Genomic DNA, 14,014 nt, shown 5'->3' on the forward strand with positions numbered 1-14,014 from the left:
GAACCAGGAGGGACCCACCCGGCTGTTTGTTTACGGCAACAAGCATGAAAATGAATGACGACGATGACGCTGTCCCTCGGCCATCTGGTCGACTTTTGGTAGTAACGTCGTCCCCCGCAATTGTTGGAGCTCGTCGTTACTGCATCCAAACATTGTACCTCACACGACTACATCAACTCGACACCTCGATAAGAGTCGAAAGCACCGCGCCTGCGCTTGCAACTCCATCCGCTTCTCTTCAAACTTTACCATTGTTCTTTTGGGCGCATCCGAGTTGCCCGACGGACATTCTCTTGGCGTCTCATTTTGAGCTCTATCACGACCTCGTTCGCTCTTCCCTCTCCACTATCTTCACGCAACACCGCGCCAACCCATCGCGCTAAACCAACGCGATGCCCGACTTCCTAACGTCCCAAGTGGCCATGACGGGTGAGTCGCCATCGGCGCGGGGTTCGAATTTGACGTCGCCACTGACACTACCCAGCCGGGCCCCTTGTGCTGGAGACCTTCCTCAAGCACTACCTGACCCCCAGGAAGTACCGCAAGGACCGCAACGGCAAGGACACGGCCAGGGTGGAATTCATGTACGATGAAGGTGCGTGCTCGCAACTCGCTTGTTTCATCTCAACCACAATGCTGATGACTCTGATAGCCTTCAATGTGCTAAAGGTACGCACCCGTCGACGTTGTCTGCCCTCGTCGCCCGCCCGCTAACAGCCGTATCAGAACTTCCTGGATATCTCCACGCAGTATGTACACTGTGTCACAGCGTTTTATCCTCTGACGCCGTCTCCCCAGTCACACCGTAACGGCTCTGCAAGAGCTGAGTCAAACGCGAACTCCATCACCGCCATGGGTGGCCGTTCACCGGTGTTCGATCCCTCACACGACACTGTCTCAGGCTGCAGACTACCTGGTGGAGGGCTTTGGCGGAGAGGAAATGGCCTACAGGGTTGCAGGTGGAGTCAAGTGGTGGCAAGTCCGTGCGGGAAAGGGTGTCGAAGCAGAGTGGATCGCTATGCGCAGCGAGTACAAGGAGGCGGTTGAGCTCGACCACAAGAAGAAGTCGGCGGCTAAATCGGAGGGGGACGACGATGAGTGTAGGTTTCTCTCTGGGTTATTATGGTTCTGACAGCCAGTCCTTCCCGAGATGGACCGGCTTCGCTGTATCCTGTACAGTGAGTTCCTTTCTGGCCTGGGCGACAGAGACGGAAAGCTAATCGACTCAGTTCACGGCGGCGCCTACTACTGGGGCTCCATCAACACCCATCGTTATTCTATCTGGCGCTACGCTCGCAAGATCAATGGGCGCTGCTTTGCCGTAAACTACCGCAGTGAGTCATGATACCGCTGCTACGTGCTCAGTGACGCTGACACGTTGCGATAGAGGCCCCGCAGTACCCTTTCCCCTGCGCCATTCAAGACTGTCTGGCCGCATGGCTCTACCTCGTCGACCCACCACCAGGTGCAGAGCACAAGCCAGTCGACCCCAAGAACATTGTCATTGCAGGCGACTCGGCAGGCGGAGGCTTGGTCCTTGCGTTGCTGCAGATTCTTCGTGACGTCCAAGGTCTCGATCTGCCTGCGGGCGCTGCGTTGATCAGCCCGGTAGGTTGCCACCACATACTAGTCGTTGCCAGGAGCTAATATTCCATCAGTGGTCCGATCTTACCCACAGCTTTCCCAGCATTCTACAGAACACCGCCACTGTGAGTCAATTTGGGGCCGGGGGGCAGAACCAACTGACAACTGCAGGATGTTGTTCCGCCCTACAGTTTCATTCACGTAAGCTACACACTGTAACAGTAATGCCCCATCACTAACAACATCTCAGAAACCCTCATCTCTGTGGCCACCTCCACCCCCAGCCCTCACGGAGGAGATGCAGCATGGTATCAGCCTGAAGGTCAAGGAGGCCGTCTCGAAACTCCGAGGGTCGCAGGCCAAACCTACGGAGCGCGCGAAGCATTTGGACACGGGGCGTCAAACACCCCTCTCCCGACAGGTGTCTTCGACCGGATCTATCCATACCGCCGACCCCGATGCTCCAGGCAAACTGAAAGCCTTCTTCCAACAGAACAGAGCACTGTTGGAGGGAGATAAGGAGCTGAAGTCGAATGCGTCCCGTGCAAATCCCGCGGCGCCTTGGGATCATCTCGCCTCACGCTCCACCGAAGGCGATGTGGCTGGTCGCGATGCTTCCACTCTTGCTCAGTGTGCCGACCCGCTGCGAGTGCAGGTGGGCAAGGACACAATTGCTCTCGACACGCAGGTTCAGCTATATGCCACCAACGCCCAGCTGTGCCACCCATGGGTATCTCCTGTGCTGGGCTATCTCGGAGGTCTTCCTCCGCTGTACGTCATGTGCGGCGACAATGAGGTGTTGCGCGACGAAATCATCTACCTGTATGTCCTTCTGACGACGATGAGAATCTGACATTACAGGGCACACAAAGCAGCGCATCCCGAAAAGCACCCAGTTCGGGAGGACGTCAAGAAACTGCTTCCCTCGCTTCAGGGCATTGAGGACAAGTACGGGCCGACGGATGTGCATCTTCAAGTGTATGACGGCGTCGGCCACGACCTGCCACTATTCTCCATGACAAAACCAGCCCGTGGCACCTACCGTGCCATCGCCACGTTCGTGCGAAGAGTCACGCCTCGCAACAGAGCATCTTCCTCTCCTGTCACCACCTCGGGTGATGTTACGCCGGAGGGCGAGCGCCGGTTCTTCAATGGCACTGAGGAAGTGGACTCACCGCAAGTCGCCACCGACAGCTCAACCCCTGCCAACGCTCCCTTTGCCGCCGAGGCTTCGGCTACGCAACAACAGGCTATTCCTGGAGATGACTTGGCTCGTCAGCTTGAAGACCTATCCACTCAGGACACAGCAGGTCGCACCGATCGCAGGTCCAAAAGAACGTCTATCATGATGCCTGCTTTAAAACCCGTGGATACGTCGTCTGCAACCTCGCCGTTGTCTCCTTCGCCCCTGTCCGCTACGTCGCGCCGATCTGTCTGGAGACATTCGACGTTCTTTGCCGGCTCGGGTACCGCGACGCCCGCTGACAAGGCGGCTCCCGTCAAGGAGGTTCCTGCCAATGTTGCAGGACCGCGCTTTGAGCTCCAAAAGGGCAAGCGGGAGAAGGCCAAGCCGGGTGAGGCGGGCTACAGTGGAGTGTATGCCGGTGCGAACGTGAGTGCTAGTCGAGCGCGTGAAAGCTAAGGCCCCTTCACAGCCATTCACGGACCACATGATTCGCGAGCGCGTCGACTTTGATGGCGTGTGTCGCCCGTTGGAGCCTGAATCCGAGCTGGGTGCGATGACGATGCCCGCGGACGAGATCGGCATGATCAAGGCTGGTCCTGCTCTGCGATATGCGGAGGGCCAGTCCATCTGGGATCACAAATATCGCCGTCAAAGGAGGAAGGTGGCGAAGCGCCGTGAACACAACCTGGCCACCGCGAAAAGCCGCGATCTCAGTCACATCCTGAAGCACTGGGAAAACCGTGCTTCCCAACTGACGCCTGAGGAGCTTGCTGCCATTCGCAAGGATGCCGAAGAGAGCTCTCGGTCTCGTCAAGCTGCCAGCACATCTGCTGAGGTCGAGAGTGATACCAGCCCGGGTAGCTCCTCGGATGAACCGGGAGGCCACGCCGTACACCGAGCGTCCACGGTGCCCGATGAAACCTGGTATTGGCAATGGGCACTGCATAACGAGGCCCCTCCTCCCAGTGCAATTGTCAGCAGGCGCGATCTGGTGGGTTTAGCTCTTGGCAAGATAACGTAGCTGACCCTTCCCAGCCTGAAGGGCGAAAGCTGGCTCTTATGGCCGATCGCATTGAGTCGAAGGACGGCTCCGGGTCGTTCACGCTTCCAATCTGGGTGGCTCTTAACTCGTTCTTCTCAGACGCATCTGATCGCAAGAAGGTACACGACGGCATGCGCAATGCAAAGAAGGCGGCGGATGCTAAGCACGGTAGCAAGACAGAAGCCTAGAGCGTGCATTAAGTCTATGAACAGTGGCTCCGGGGCTCTGGGGGCGATGAGGATATGGACTTGGAGTGAATGAGCCACAGCGGCGTGGCCGTGAGAAGTATGTAATGCAAGTAGTGATGAAGATGACTTGACTAGCGCTTGCTCTTCTTTGCGTCCTCGGCTTCCTTGATCCAGCGCTTGGGAATGCCACGAATAAGGAGGGCCTCGGTGACGAGCTTGATCTGCGAGCCCTGAACGAGCACCTCTTTGAGGTTGAGCTTGGGCGACGCGCCGGTAAGCGGCTGGACACTGGCACTTCCAGCGCAGACGCGACGCAGCTCGTCGGCAAAGTCGTCAATGTCGACGCCAAAGCTCTCGAGGCCGGAAATGAGGGTGACCTGCTTGCGGCCCTGGCGCGTCTTGACGGACATGATGATGGGGTTGAGCGTGCCCTTCCTGCGGTCGTCAGTGGCACTAAACCTTTGGTTACCCACTTGACCACGCCGCCGACTGACACGGCCCAGGTCACGCCCGCGCGCAGCCGCCTAACAGCCTCATCGCGTACGAGCGTGTCCCCGCTCTTGAAGCCCTTGCCGCCAATGGCGGACGCCAGCGTGTCGTCGAGCACGATGGTGCGGTGGTCCTTGCCGTCGATGAGCTTGTGCTTGGTGATGTAGTCGTCAAACGTGGGCTTGATGACCGCGGGACGGTTGAGCGAGCCCTGCCTGTGGGATTAGCGCATTCAGGAGAGACCACTCACTCGATGCCGCATGCTTCCCAGAACACCGTTGCCGAGCCGGCAGGACGCCACAGCTCTTCAATGTTCAGCTGCTTCGCGCCCGACTTGCCAGGCGCTGTTGCCTCGGCCTCGGCGGCCGCTGCTTCCCGCGCGGCACGCTTGGCCGTCTTCGCCTCCTCCTCGGCGACGGTCGTAAACTGGGCGTGGCCGTCGACGGCGGGGTGCTGCGGGTCGAACCTGCGTGTGTCAGCTGGTATCCACGCAGGGAGTCCAAACAGCTCACCCCGTCACGACCACCTCGCCCTTGCTCTCCTTGATCTTTATCAAGCCGTCCTTGGACGCCTCCTTCATCCACTTGGCGAGCTTCTTCCACTCGCTGCGGCCGATGACGACGTCGTCGCGCTTCGCTGCGGGGATGTACGCCGGACGGGAGGGGAGGATGCGGGCCGAGTAAAACTGGGACGATGGGAGCGGGAGGGTCGAGGGGTTGAGGGTTGAGAGCGTCTGGAGGAGAGCAGCAGAAAGCAGAGTCGAGATTTCTGCAGGAGTGAGGGGAGCGCCAGTGTCCACAGGGGCATTGACCTGCAGCTCTTCAACGCCGTCTGCGACCTCGGCAACGGCTTCGTCGCTCCCGCTAGACGGAGCAGGCGCCTCCGCCTGAGGTGGAGGAGCGAGAGGCTGCTTTGGCGCTGGCAGAGGGAACGACCGTAGGGGGGGCTTGGATCCCATCTCCCACAGACTGAGGTCAGCCATGGCGCGGAGCCACGAACTCACTGGTCGTCGATGATACACATGATGTCGCAGAACTTGCCCTCGTCGCGGTCGACCCCCTCAGATCGGTGGCGGATGAGGCGGCCCAGCGCCTCTCGCAGGCCACCCTTGGCGACGACGCGCCCGACGCCGACGTACGACACGTTCCCATCACCGGCGGTATCGGCTGCCAGTGCAACCAGCTGCCCCTCGCCGACGTCTGGGAGACGCCACGGGGTAGCCATGTGCCTCACGGCCGGGAGGAAGAGCGGCGCGCCGGTGAAGAGCGGAGGAGGGAGCGGGTGGTGGATCTGGAGAATCGACAGGGGGCCAACGGGCACGTCCTGCGCGAGCGCGTACACTGGTCGCCGTCAGCTCCTCGCTCGGTCACCGCCGCAGGCAGCAACTCACGAGTCGGGATGAGCTCCTTCGAGCCACGGCCAAAGGTCACCCACATGGGGTCTCCATCGGGACTGAGGTACACAGACTGGGGGTCAGCCGAGCACAATGCAGCAAACGTACCCCCTCGACACCGGCGCTCGTCTCAATATTGGCGACACGCACGCCGTCCGGGACGAGCGCGCGACCCAGGTCCTTCTCTGAGATGCCCGGCGCTCCTTCCTCTGACGCGATGCCGTCCCGCAGCGCGGGATACTGCTCGAGCACGGACGCGACGAGCTGCCGCCGCGACGACGACTTGAGCGGCGTCGCGTTTGACTTGTGGGCGAGCGCCTTTTTGAACATTGCCGAGAATGAGTGGTTGACAACGATGAAGTCATGGGTTTGTGGTTTCGGATCGTCGTCGAGATTTCGGGCGACGGTTGGTGGCGCAAAGATTGCCACCCAGGGCCGAAGTGTCGTCCGTCGTGACTCAACTCCGCTTTCAAGAACTGGCGTCTTCTGCAACAATACACATACTACGGTTGTCCTGGGAATGCTTCACATGCTCTTCATTCAAGATACAGTGGCAGATTGCAGGCAAGATGGCCTGTCAGGTCTTCTGTGTGTCGACTCCCAAACCTTCACCTCCACCTTCAACCCCCTCTCCTGTGCTGAACAACAATGACATCGGTATGTAGTGAGGGTATAAATGAACATGATATGGGACATGCCAAGTGCGTAGATGCAGGCGGGCGAACCTAACACCACTCTATCCGCCGTGTAGCGTCGAGATGAACACGATCTCGTCGCGGTCCTTGAGCTGGTACTCGAGCTCGTCCTCGAGCTCCCAGTCGGCGTCGTTGATGAGCACCAGGATACCCGGGCGACTTGAGAGCACATCAGCACATATCTCACTCCAGTATCTCTGTTCACTCACACGCCGTCCCCGTCGATAAACATTTCCTCTCGCTCCGTCACGAGGTGCTCCTTCATCCACGCGATGAGGTAGCGGATGTCGGCTGGTCGTGGCTCGGCACCGGGGACAGTCTTGGGCACGTAGATCGTGTGCTTGGGCTGCTGGGAGAAGATGAGGTGCAGTCCTCCGCTGGGGTTGTCAGGTGTGTCCATCGGTCAGGTTCTACCTACCCAAACTCGAGCCGGATCTCGAGGTCGTCTGGCCCGCGCGTCTTGGTCGATGCCGAAGCCGAGCTGGGTGGCGCGGCGCTGGAGCTGGCGTATCCCAGCCCACTTGTTGGGAGCGGAACCTTGGTCTCTGCCTCGGCCATTGTCGTAGGTGCACTATGCGCTGTGACAATGCAGCGTCAACATCGACCTGGCCGTCGCGCGACAACATTTCAGAGGTGTCGATCGTGCGGCAACGAGCCTCCACTCGGGTGGAGATTGGACTCATCTCCACGAGGGGTAGCCCCAAGTGCCACATATCCCCTGGGTGAAGCCTCAGCCAACTATAATCCCGTTACTTCCGACCCTCACCCCCGGTCCCGGCCGAGCGGAGATGACGAGCACGCCCGCTCGCGTTCGCTGGGTGCGGTGGGTCTGCCGGTGGCTTCGAGACGCTCTTTGGCAGCGACGACCATCATCATCATCACTCACCACTCTCCTTCCTCGGCTCGTTCCCAAAATGTACGCTCAGCTCAGGATCGCCCCGTCAAGGGCATCTCGGGCTCTCGTCCAGCGGCGCGTAAGTATCTCCTGCTCAAGAACCGCCCATCGCAACGCACTCGGCTGACCCGCGTAGCTCCTGTCCAACTCGGCGCCTGTTCGCAACTCCCAGGTTCCCCTCTCGCCCGAGGTCGCCGGCACGCCCAAGAAGAGCGGCGGCTTCTTCCGCAAGCTCGTCAACTACACCATTGTCGGCGTCCTCGTCTTCTACCCCGTCTCGGGCTACCTCTCGACCCAGTCCGAGACCTACCGCGACCTCTTCACCAAGGTCCCTGGAGGCGAGCAGGTTGCCGACTACGCCGACGACCACGACTGGGACCAGTTCGGCCCCGGCTCCATCACCAAGAGCTTGCTCAAGCTCACCGGCTCGAGCAACAAGGAGGCCGACGCCAAGGTCGCCGAGGCTAAGAAGGCTGTCGACGACGCGACCGCTTCCGCTCAGGCCGCTGCTGCCGATGCTGCCAGAAGGGCTAACGAGATCAAGGAGGCTGCCACTGCCCGCGCCTTTGAGGCTCAGAAGGCCGCCAAGGCCAAGGCTGCTGAACTCGCCAAGCAGGCCTCCTCGACGGCCAACCAGGCTGTCAACGAGGCCTCTGATGCCACCGCCAAGATCTCCGACAAGGTTGAGCACGCTCTCCACGACGCCAAGAAGACTGTCGTTGACCCCGTTGCCGAGAAGGCTGCCGAGACTGTTGCCACCGGCGCCAAGGCGATCGCTGAGGCCGCCGAACCCGTCTACCCCCTCCCCGACACTGCAAAGCCCCGCCAGCTCCGCCCCGAGACGGTTGTGCCCCAGAAGCCCTCCAACGAGGGCAAGGAGGAGTACAGCGGACCCAAGCTCCCTCTCGGCTTCGAGCCTCCCCCCGGCTACTACCTCAAGGGCCCTCCCCCCAAGGCCAAGACGCCTGAGGACGAGCCCCTGCCTCAGCTTGTTACCAAGGTCAAGGAGATTGCTGCCAACGAGCCCATCATTTCGCAGCTCGCCTCGACCATTGACTCGCTCACCACCTCGCTGTCTTCGAACAAGGGTGGCCCCAGTGCCCAGGCTGCCGACATCCTCGACAAGGCCCAGGGTGACCTCAACGCCCTTAACCAGCGCTTGAGCGACATCAAGAAGGCCGAGCAGGAGCGTCTTCAGAAGGCTGTTGACAGCAAGCAGGCCGAGTTTGAGGTGGCATTGAAGAGCAAGCAGGAGGAGTGGCAGAAGGACGAGGAGGGCCTCAAGGAGTCGTGGGACGCTGAGCGCCAGAAGATGATTGACGGCTGGCGCTCGGTGCTGGATGGCGAGCTCGACGCTCAGCGTGAGAGCATTGAGGCTCGGTGAGTTCAGGTGGCGTGAGCGCATACACCTTTGCTGACACACGCCAGTCTCCACGACGAGGTTGTGTCGCAGGGTATCGAGCTCCAGAGGCGATGGCTGCGGTCGATCAAGTCTCAGGTTGAGACTGAGCGTGGTGGCCGTCTCGCCAAGCTTGACCACCTGAACACGTCGCTCAAGCAGCTTGAGCGCATCACCCTTGACAACTCGGCCGTCCTCGACGACAACATCCGCCTGCACAAGGTCTGGTCGGCTCTCCGTGCCGTTCAGTCCAAGGCTGAGCGCGGTGACCAGTCGTTTGACGACGAGCTCCGCGTTCTCCAGGGCCTGACCAAGTCGGAGGCCGGTGCCAGCAAGGACCTTGTTGACGCCACCCTCGCGTCGCTCGAGGCTTCGGGTATCGCCCAGACTGGTGTCAAGTCGCTCCCTGCCCTGTCGGCCTGGTTCACCAACGCCGTCGCTCCCCGTATCCAGTCGGCTTCGCTTGTGCCTTCCCCCGAGGAGGCCGGCGTCGGCTCGCACCTTGCCTCTGCCACATTGAGCAAGATTCTCTTCCGCCCCAAGGCCGGTCTTGTTGACGGCGACGACGTCGCTGCCGTTCTCGCCCGTGCCGAGTGGGCCCTCCAGGCCAAGGACCTTGACGCTGCTGCCCGCGAGGTCAACTCGCTCCGCGGGTGGCCCAAGCAGCTCGCCGGCGACTGGCTCCGTGAGGCCCGTCGCCGCCTCGAGGTCCAGCAGGCTCTCGACATTGTTAGCACCGACGCCACGCTCGCGTCGCTTCTGTTGGTCTAGGCGATGACACTGGACACAAAATAGGCTAGATGCATCTACATGGGAGCAGGACGGGCAGGGTGCGCCTGCGGGTGAAGAAAAGACGATTGCGACGCAGGGGAACGGGTCGTAACATGCCGTCAAGGTCGGTAACGCGGGGCATGCGGAGGCCGGCGCTCAGCACCCAGTAGCTCTTCAACTGTGGCACTCGACTGCCTCAGCACCAAGTTTACCGTCACCACTCACATGCTCACAACAACCAACAACTCCGCACCTTCCACCCTAATACCTCACATGTCCACACTATTGACTCCACATGTCAACGCTAATGGGCCTACGGGTCCACGGTAATATGACCACATGTCCACAGTACTAAGTCCACATGTCCACAGTAATGAGCCCACGTCCACAGTGTTGGGTCCACACTAATCGATCGTGTGGACCGGAGGAGGGCTTGTGAGCTCGTTGACTTTTGGCCTGGCGACCTGCTGACTTGTGGACTCGCCAGCGGTGGACCACTGCCACTGCCTCTTCCCCCACCGCGCCGACACCGCTCGCACGTCAACGCGAAACAAGAGTGCATCATCCATGAATTCTGTATCCATCTGTTACAGAGACTGGGGAGAGAGAACGGGGGGCTACTAACAATCCAACATGCGAATATATAGCCTCGGGGTGGCGGGTGGCAGGTCGTGGCGAGGATTAGCCAGGGCCACAAGCGTGCCGATGGTATGGTATGAGAGGGGGTCAAGATTACAGATGGGTGAGGGTTGGTGGCTGCTACCGAAAGCGTAGAAGCAAGCAGCTTAGGCCATACCCATGGCGAATGAGTTGAGATGCCAGCTCTGCTTGGGAGCGGGTTGGGGCTCGGTCTCCATGTTGGTCGTGAGGCCGACGACACTCTGGCTGAGCGGCCCGACGTCGACGTCGCAGGTACGGTTCGAGTCGGTGCCCGAGAGCGAGGCGTCGCGGAGCTTGGGCTCCATCTTGATCTCGTGCATGGGCGCAATGGTGTGCGACTCGACATACGTCTCGGTCTGGACGTGGATGGTGGCGGGGCCGTTGAGACGCGTGCGCTGCGACTTGAGCGAGTACTGCTGCTGGGTAGGGGGCTGGAAGGGGCCGGCCGACTGGAACTGGCTCTGGTAGTTGGTCTGGGCAGCCCAGGTGCCGTCGTCCATGTCACGGTTGATGTAGAAGCGAGAGTTGAGCACGTAGAGCTGGGGTGTGAGTTGGGTGCGGATAAACTCTTCCGTACTCACCATACCGATAACGTAGATCTTTCCCTGGATCATCTCGAAGAAGACGCCGTAGTAAGTACCACCCTGGATGGCGAAGTCGATAAGGTTGGCAAGAGCACTGGGATGTGAGTAGGTGAATGACAGCTGGTCCGCCACCTACATGATGGTAGGGGGAAGCTGCGACTCGCATGCAATCCTAAGCAGACGCTTGACAAGCTTCGAGGTCTCCTCGTAGTCGGAACGCTGGTGCAGAAGACCCCACATCACGACGGTGGTAATGATGACATCGGCAACACAAGTGGCGGCCGTCTATGTCCGTTAGCAGTGCTCGCTTCTACTGCGGCGTGAGCACACTCACCCAGACCCAAATGAAGATGTTGTACTCCTGCATTCCGTCGTCAGCTGGCCCAAGCAGAACAGGCGGCGCCACAACGGGCGGATAAATCTGCGCCGAATCGACCTACCGTGTTAATGACGTTGGAGCGGAGACCCTCGACGAGGATACCGAGGGCACCGGCAACAGAGGCCACGCTAGTTGGGAGTCAGTGGGTGTTCTGTCTGTGAGAGTTCTGTCTGCAAGACTATCTCCACTCACATGGGCAGGGCAACGATGAAGACGACGTATCTACTGCGACCGGCAATCTTAAAGGCACGTTCGGCGTAGAAGACCTAGAGTGGCGTTAAAGTTTCGTGGCTTGCAGGTGGGTCCGGTCCCGAGCCCTCACCTGAACAATGGCGGTCATGAAGACGTCGATAACAGGGAAGAAGGAGAACCCTTTAGGTGTCAGCAGTGGGTGGGGAGTCGTTGCTGACTCGACTCACAGCGATAGTCGAGCATTGGGGTGTAAAGACCAAAATTGTAAGTGAACAGGTACATGATCCAGCATGAAGATCTAAGCAGTCAGCACAGCAACACGAACACCGACGTACAATAAGAAAATGACGAGACCCATAAAGGACGAGATGATCTGTGTACGGGTCAGTACGCTGCAGAGCGTAACACGCTCCGCTCCGACTTACCACACCAGCCTGGACGAGCCATCGGTCGAGCAAACGAGACTGGTTGTACCAATGGGTGAACTGGGAGAGAAGGATACCGAGGAAGACGGCGTCGATGATGACACTGCAGATCAATCAGCCAAGGCCCTTCGCGAGCGAGCTTCGTGATGGCGCACCCCATGATCAGCGGGCCCAGGACAATGCCGTTCCCGTTCCCTCTGGTAACGAGGGCTTTTGCTGAGGTCTCGTCCATAATTCAGGTGGTGGTTTCTGCGAGGTGGTGGAAAGGTGCGAACGGCGAGCGAGGGGGGAGGTAGTAACGAGCGTTTGGGGAAGAGGCGAAGCGTGTAGGTGTGTGTGTCGCCGGATGGAGCGGATTAGTGGAGCAAGAGCGTGTTATTGAAACAGACAAGATGGAGCTGCTGCCTGCTCCTGGTGGACGATGGGGGTGGTTGATGGCACGAGCTCGAGCAAAGACGACAGCGCTGGACGGACCCGTGGGCAGGTAAAGGGAGGCTGTTCCCACCCCCCGCGTAGCAAAACTCTGCTTCTTGCGGTCTGGCATGATCCGTGCGTCATGCTGTCGGTGGCATGGAGAGGGGATTGGCGTTGTGTCGCCGGCTGGAGGGCTGTTGGTGGTGGTGGTGGCTGTGAACTGGTAGGCCTGCGGTGGTGGTGGTGGCACTGGTGGTGGCGTTGGCGCATGGCGTCGGCGTTCTTGTTCCCAGCATTGCACCGTCGGCCGGGAAGCCTGTAATCGTCTGCGCGTTAATGGAGTTTACCTCTAGTGATGCGCGGGTGCGCGGGGGACGTGGTCGGTAAAAGGATGCCAACAGCGAGGGGATCAGTGCTGCTCGTGTCGGCCCGTGTTGTGGCTTGGCTGGTCCTTCCCTGCAACGCGCGGAACACGGCGGCGGCAACCTCGCTGTCCACCTGAACGCACTTTGCCCAGTCCGTCCGACTGGCGCAGACGACAGATCTGCAGTTGAGAATCATCGAGATGCCCAAGCTCGTCTGGTCGAGCGACCTCACGGTGTGTGGGTGGAAGACTTTCGAGCACAGGCCTGCAGGCCGCCCACCAACGCGACGGGCAAAGGATAGATGCACCAGTTCCAAGTTTATGGCTCAGGTCCGGGTGGTTGCCACAATCAGCAACAAAGTCATTAGGCGAACCCTTGACTTTGTAGATTCCAGTCGACGAGGGTTTACGAGAGGAAGGTCGCATTGATGCTAGTGCTAGCTGCAGTCACAAGTGGTGCTGCACATCACCACCGGGGCCTGGACCTGACTGGACTGGACTGGCACAACAATAGTCGCATAGTTGACCCCCGATTGCCATCACCAGTCGTCGCACGGGCCGCCTTCCCTGCTCCCTAGATACAAAGAGGCTCGTGTGCTCGACGCCACTCATGGCGGCGGCGCCGGAGGCGTCGTGGTGGCGTCCGCTCACTTTTGCCGACGACAACGACGACGACGAACACGACTAGGTCCTTTGAAGGAGTGAAGGTCCAAGCGTCACCTTGTCGGGCACACACGCGCCTGGCGACTTTTTTTGGCAGGCCTCAATTTGACAGCGACCAAGGCAACAGGGCTATTCACTTGGGCATGTCCATCACCCCCAGTGTTGGCTGCATGCAGACCCTTCTTCGGCCACCCCAGAGTGGAAAGCACATGGGTGGGGGCCAGTTTGCATCTGGATTTGCACCAAAAGTTTACCTTCCATCGGCTGTGACCCGGTTGTGATGAGCATAACGGGATTCGGTTCAGAGGCAGTCACCTCGAGGTCAGTAACACGAGAGGTGGGCATTGTGCTTGGTGGTCGTCGCAGCGCTGTCTGTCGGTCTCTGGGGTGGTGGTCATTCTGAAACACGTCAGGTGTAACGCGGTTTGCAGGGCCCAAGGGAGGGAGAGCCCAGGGTTTGGTCAAAGCAGTCACGATCCACCCAACGACGGGTCAGGGGCAAAAAGCTCGACTTTCCCATCAAAGACGGTGCCGAATCTATCAGACGCGCCATCAAGCGCGAGACGAGCAGCAACGCGACAAGGGTAACAGGGAAGGACAAAAAAGAAACCAGGAACAGAGGTGTTTAGTGGAGGGCATGCAACTAGTAGAACGGCGACGGCGGTTCATTGTGCGACGAGGTGTAGGTGTG

At 59.8% G+C, this 14,014-nt stretch overlaps 5 protein-coding genes across 6 annotated transcripts; 2 read left to right on the top strand and 3 right to left on the bottom strand.

The window, feature by feature from the left end:
* Window positions 1-74: 74 nt before the first annotated feature.
* On the top strand, window positions 75-4,744 carry SPAC4A8.06c_3 (AB hydrolase superfamily protein). Of its 2 annotated transcripts, XM_062771269.1 has the most exons (14): window positions 75-429; window positions 485-595; window positions 653-669; window positions 727-749; window positions 799-1,100; window positions 1,140-1,178; window positions 1,230-1,334; window positions 1,388-1,608; window positions 1,659-1,709; window positions 1,756-1,785; window positions 1,835-2,406; window positions 2,446-3,196; window positions 3,240-3,761; window positions 3,806-4,744. In XM_062771269.1, the coding sequence occupies exons 1-14, from the start codon at window positions 393-395 to the stop codon at window positions 3,998-4,000; spliced, it is 2,976 nt and encodes a 991-aa protein (XP_062627254.1). In that variant the 5' UTR covers window positions 75-392; the 3' UTR covers window positions 4,001-4,744. The 2 variants fall into 2 exon arrangements, with proteins under 2 accessions (XP_062627254.1, XP_062627253.1); XM_062771270.1 differs by having other exon boundaries at window positions 1,140-1,334.
* TMA64 (Translation machinery-associated protein 64) lies at window positions 4,132-6,212 on the bottom strand (the record flags this gene model as incomplete). Its single annotated transcript, XM_062771271.1, has 7 exons — window positions 4,132-4,435; window positions 4,474-4,704; window positions 4,740-4,955; window positions 5,002-5,457; window positions 5,493-5,829; window positions 5,880-5,955; window positions 5,991-6,212. 7 exons carry the CDS (start codon window positions 6,210-6,212, stop codon window positions 4,132-4,134), a joined length of 1,842 nt encoding a protein of 613 aa, XP_062627255.1.
* Window positions 6,213-6,430: 218 nt separating this feature from the next.
* On the bottom strand, window positions 6,431-7,158 carry URM1 (Ubiquitin-related modifier 1). The gene is made up of 3 exons (XM_062771272.1): window positions 6,996-7,158; window positions 6,787-6,954; window positions 6,431-6,736 (listed from the first exon to the last, which is right to left on the bottom strand). The coding sequence occupies exons 1-3, from the start codon at window positions 7,133-7,135 to the stop codon at window positions 6,619-6,621; spliced, it is 426 nt and encodes a 141-aa protein (XP_062627256.1). The 5' UTR covers window positions 7,136-7,158; the 3' UTR covers window positions 6,431-6,618.
* A 294-nt stretch (window positions 7,159-7,452) lies between these two features.
* On the top strand, window positions 7,453-9,693 carry mic60 (MICOS complex subunit mic60). Its single transcript, XM_062771273.1, has 3 exons — window positions 7,453-7,551; window positions 7,609-8,852; window positions 8,901-9,693. Exons 1-3 carry the CDS (start codon window positions 7,492-7,494, stop codon window positions 9,640-9,642), a joined length of 2,046 nt encoding a protein of 681 aa, XP_062627257.1. The 5' UTR covers window positions 7,453-7,491; the 3' UTR covers window positions 9,643-9,693.
* Window positions 9,694-10,427: 734 nt separating this feature from the next.
* Window positions 10,428-12,114, bottom strand: LOC62_03G004749 (uncharacterized protein; the record flags this gene model as incomplete). Its single annotated transcript, XM_062771274.1, has 7 exons — window positions 10,428-10,841; window positions 10,884-10,980; window positions 11,023-11,171; window positions 11,327-11,393; window positions 11,458-11,531; window positions 11,883-11,985; window positions 12,038-12,114. 7 exons carry the CDS (start codon window positions 12,112-12,114, stop codon window positions 10,428-10,430), a joined length of 981 nt encoding a protein of 326 aa, XP_062627258.1.
* Between the last annotated feature and the right edge of the window lie 1,900 nt (window positions 12,115-14,014).

Source organism: Vanrija pseudolonga, chromosome 3 (assembly GCF_020906515.1).
Source record: "Vanrija pseudolonga chromosome 3, complete sequence".
NCBI lineage: Eukaryota > Fungi > Basidiomycota > Tremellomycetes > Trichosporonales > Trichosporonaceae > Vanrija > Vanrija pseudolonga.

Excerpts from the sequence above, each read along its gene's own strand:
- SPAC4A8.06c_3 (XM_062771270.1), top strand. The coding sequence starts at position 393 with ATGCCCGACTTCCTAACGTCCCAAGTGGCCATGACGG. Across the intron at positions 430-484 it reads GTCCCAAGTGGCCATGACGG|CCGGGCCCCTTGTGCTGGAG; the intron begins GTGAGTCGCCAT and ends GACACTACCCAG. Across the intron at positions 1,609-1,658 it reads GCGCTGCGTTGATCAGCCCG|TGGTCCGATCTTACCCACAG; the intron begins GTAGGTTGCCAC and ends ATATTCCATCAG.
- mic60 (XM_062771273.1), top strand. The coding sequence starts at position 7,492 with ATGTACGCTCAGCTCAGGATCGCCCCGTCAAGGGCATCTCGGGCTCTC. Across the intron at positions 7,552-7,608 it reads GGGCTCTCGTCCAGCGGCGC|CTCCTGTCCAACTCGGCGCC; the intron begins GTAAGTATCTCC and ends TGACCCGCGTAG. Across the intron at positions 8,853-8,900 it reads CGTGAGAGCATTGAGGCTCG|TCTCCACGACGAGGTTGTGT; the intron begins GTGAGTTCAGGT and ends GACACACGCCAG.
- URM1 (XM_062771272.1), bottom strand. The coding sequence starts at position 7,135 with ATGGCCGAGGCAGAGACCAAGGTTCCGCTCCCAACAAGTGGGCTGGGA. Across the intron at positions 6,955-6,995 it reads GAGATCCGGCTCGAGTTTGG|CGGAGGACTGCACCTCATCT; the intron begins GTAGGTAGAACC and ends TGACAACCCCAG. Across the intron at positions 6,737-6,786 it reads TTTATCGACGGGGACGGCGT|TCGCCCGGGTATCCTGGTGC; the intron begins GTGAGTGAACAG and ends TGTGCTCTCAAG.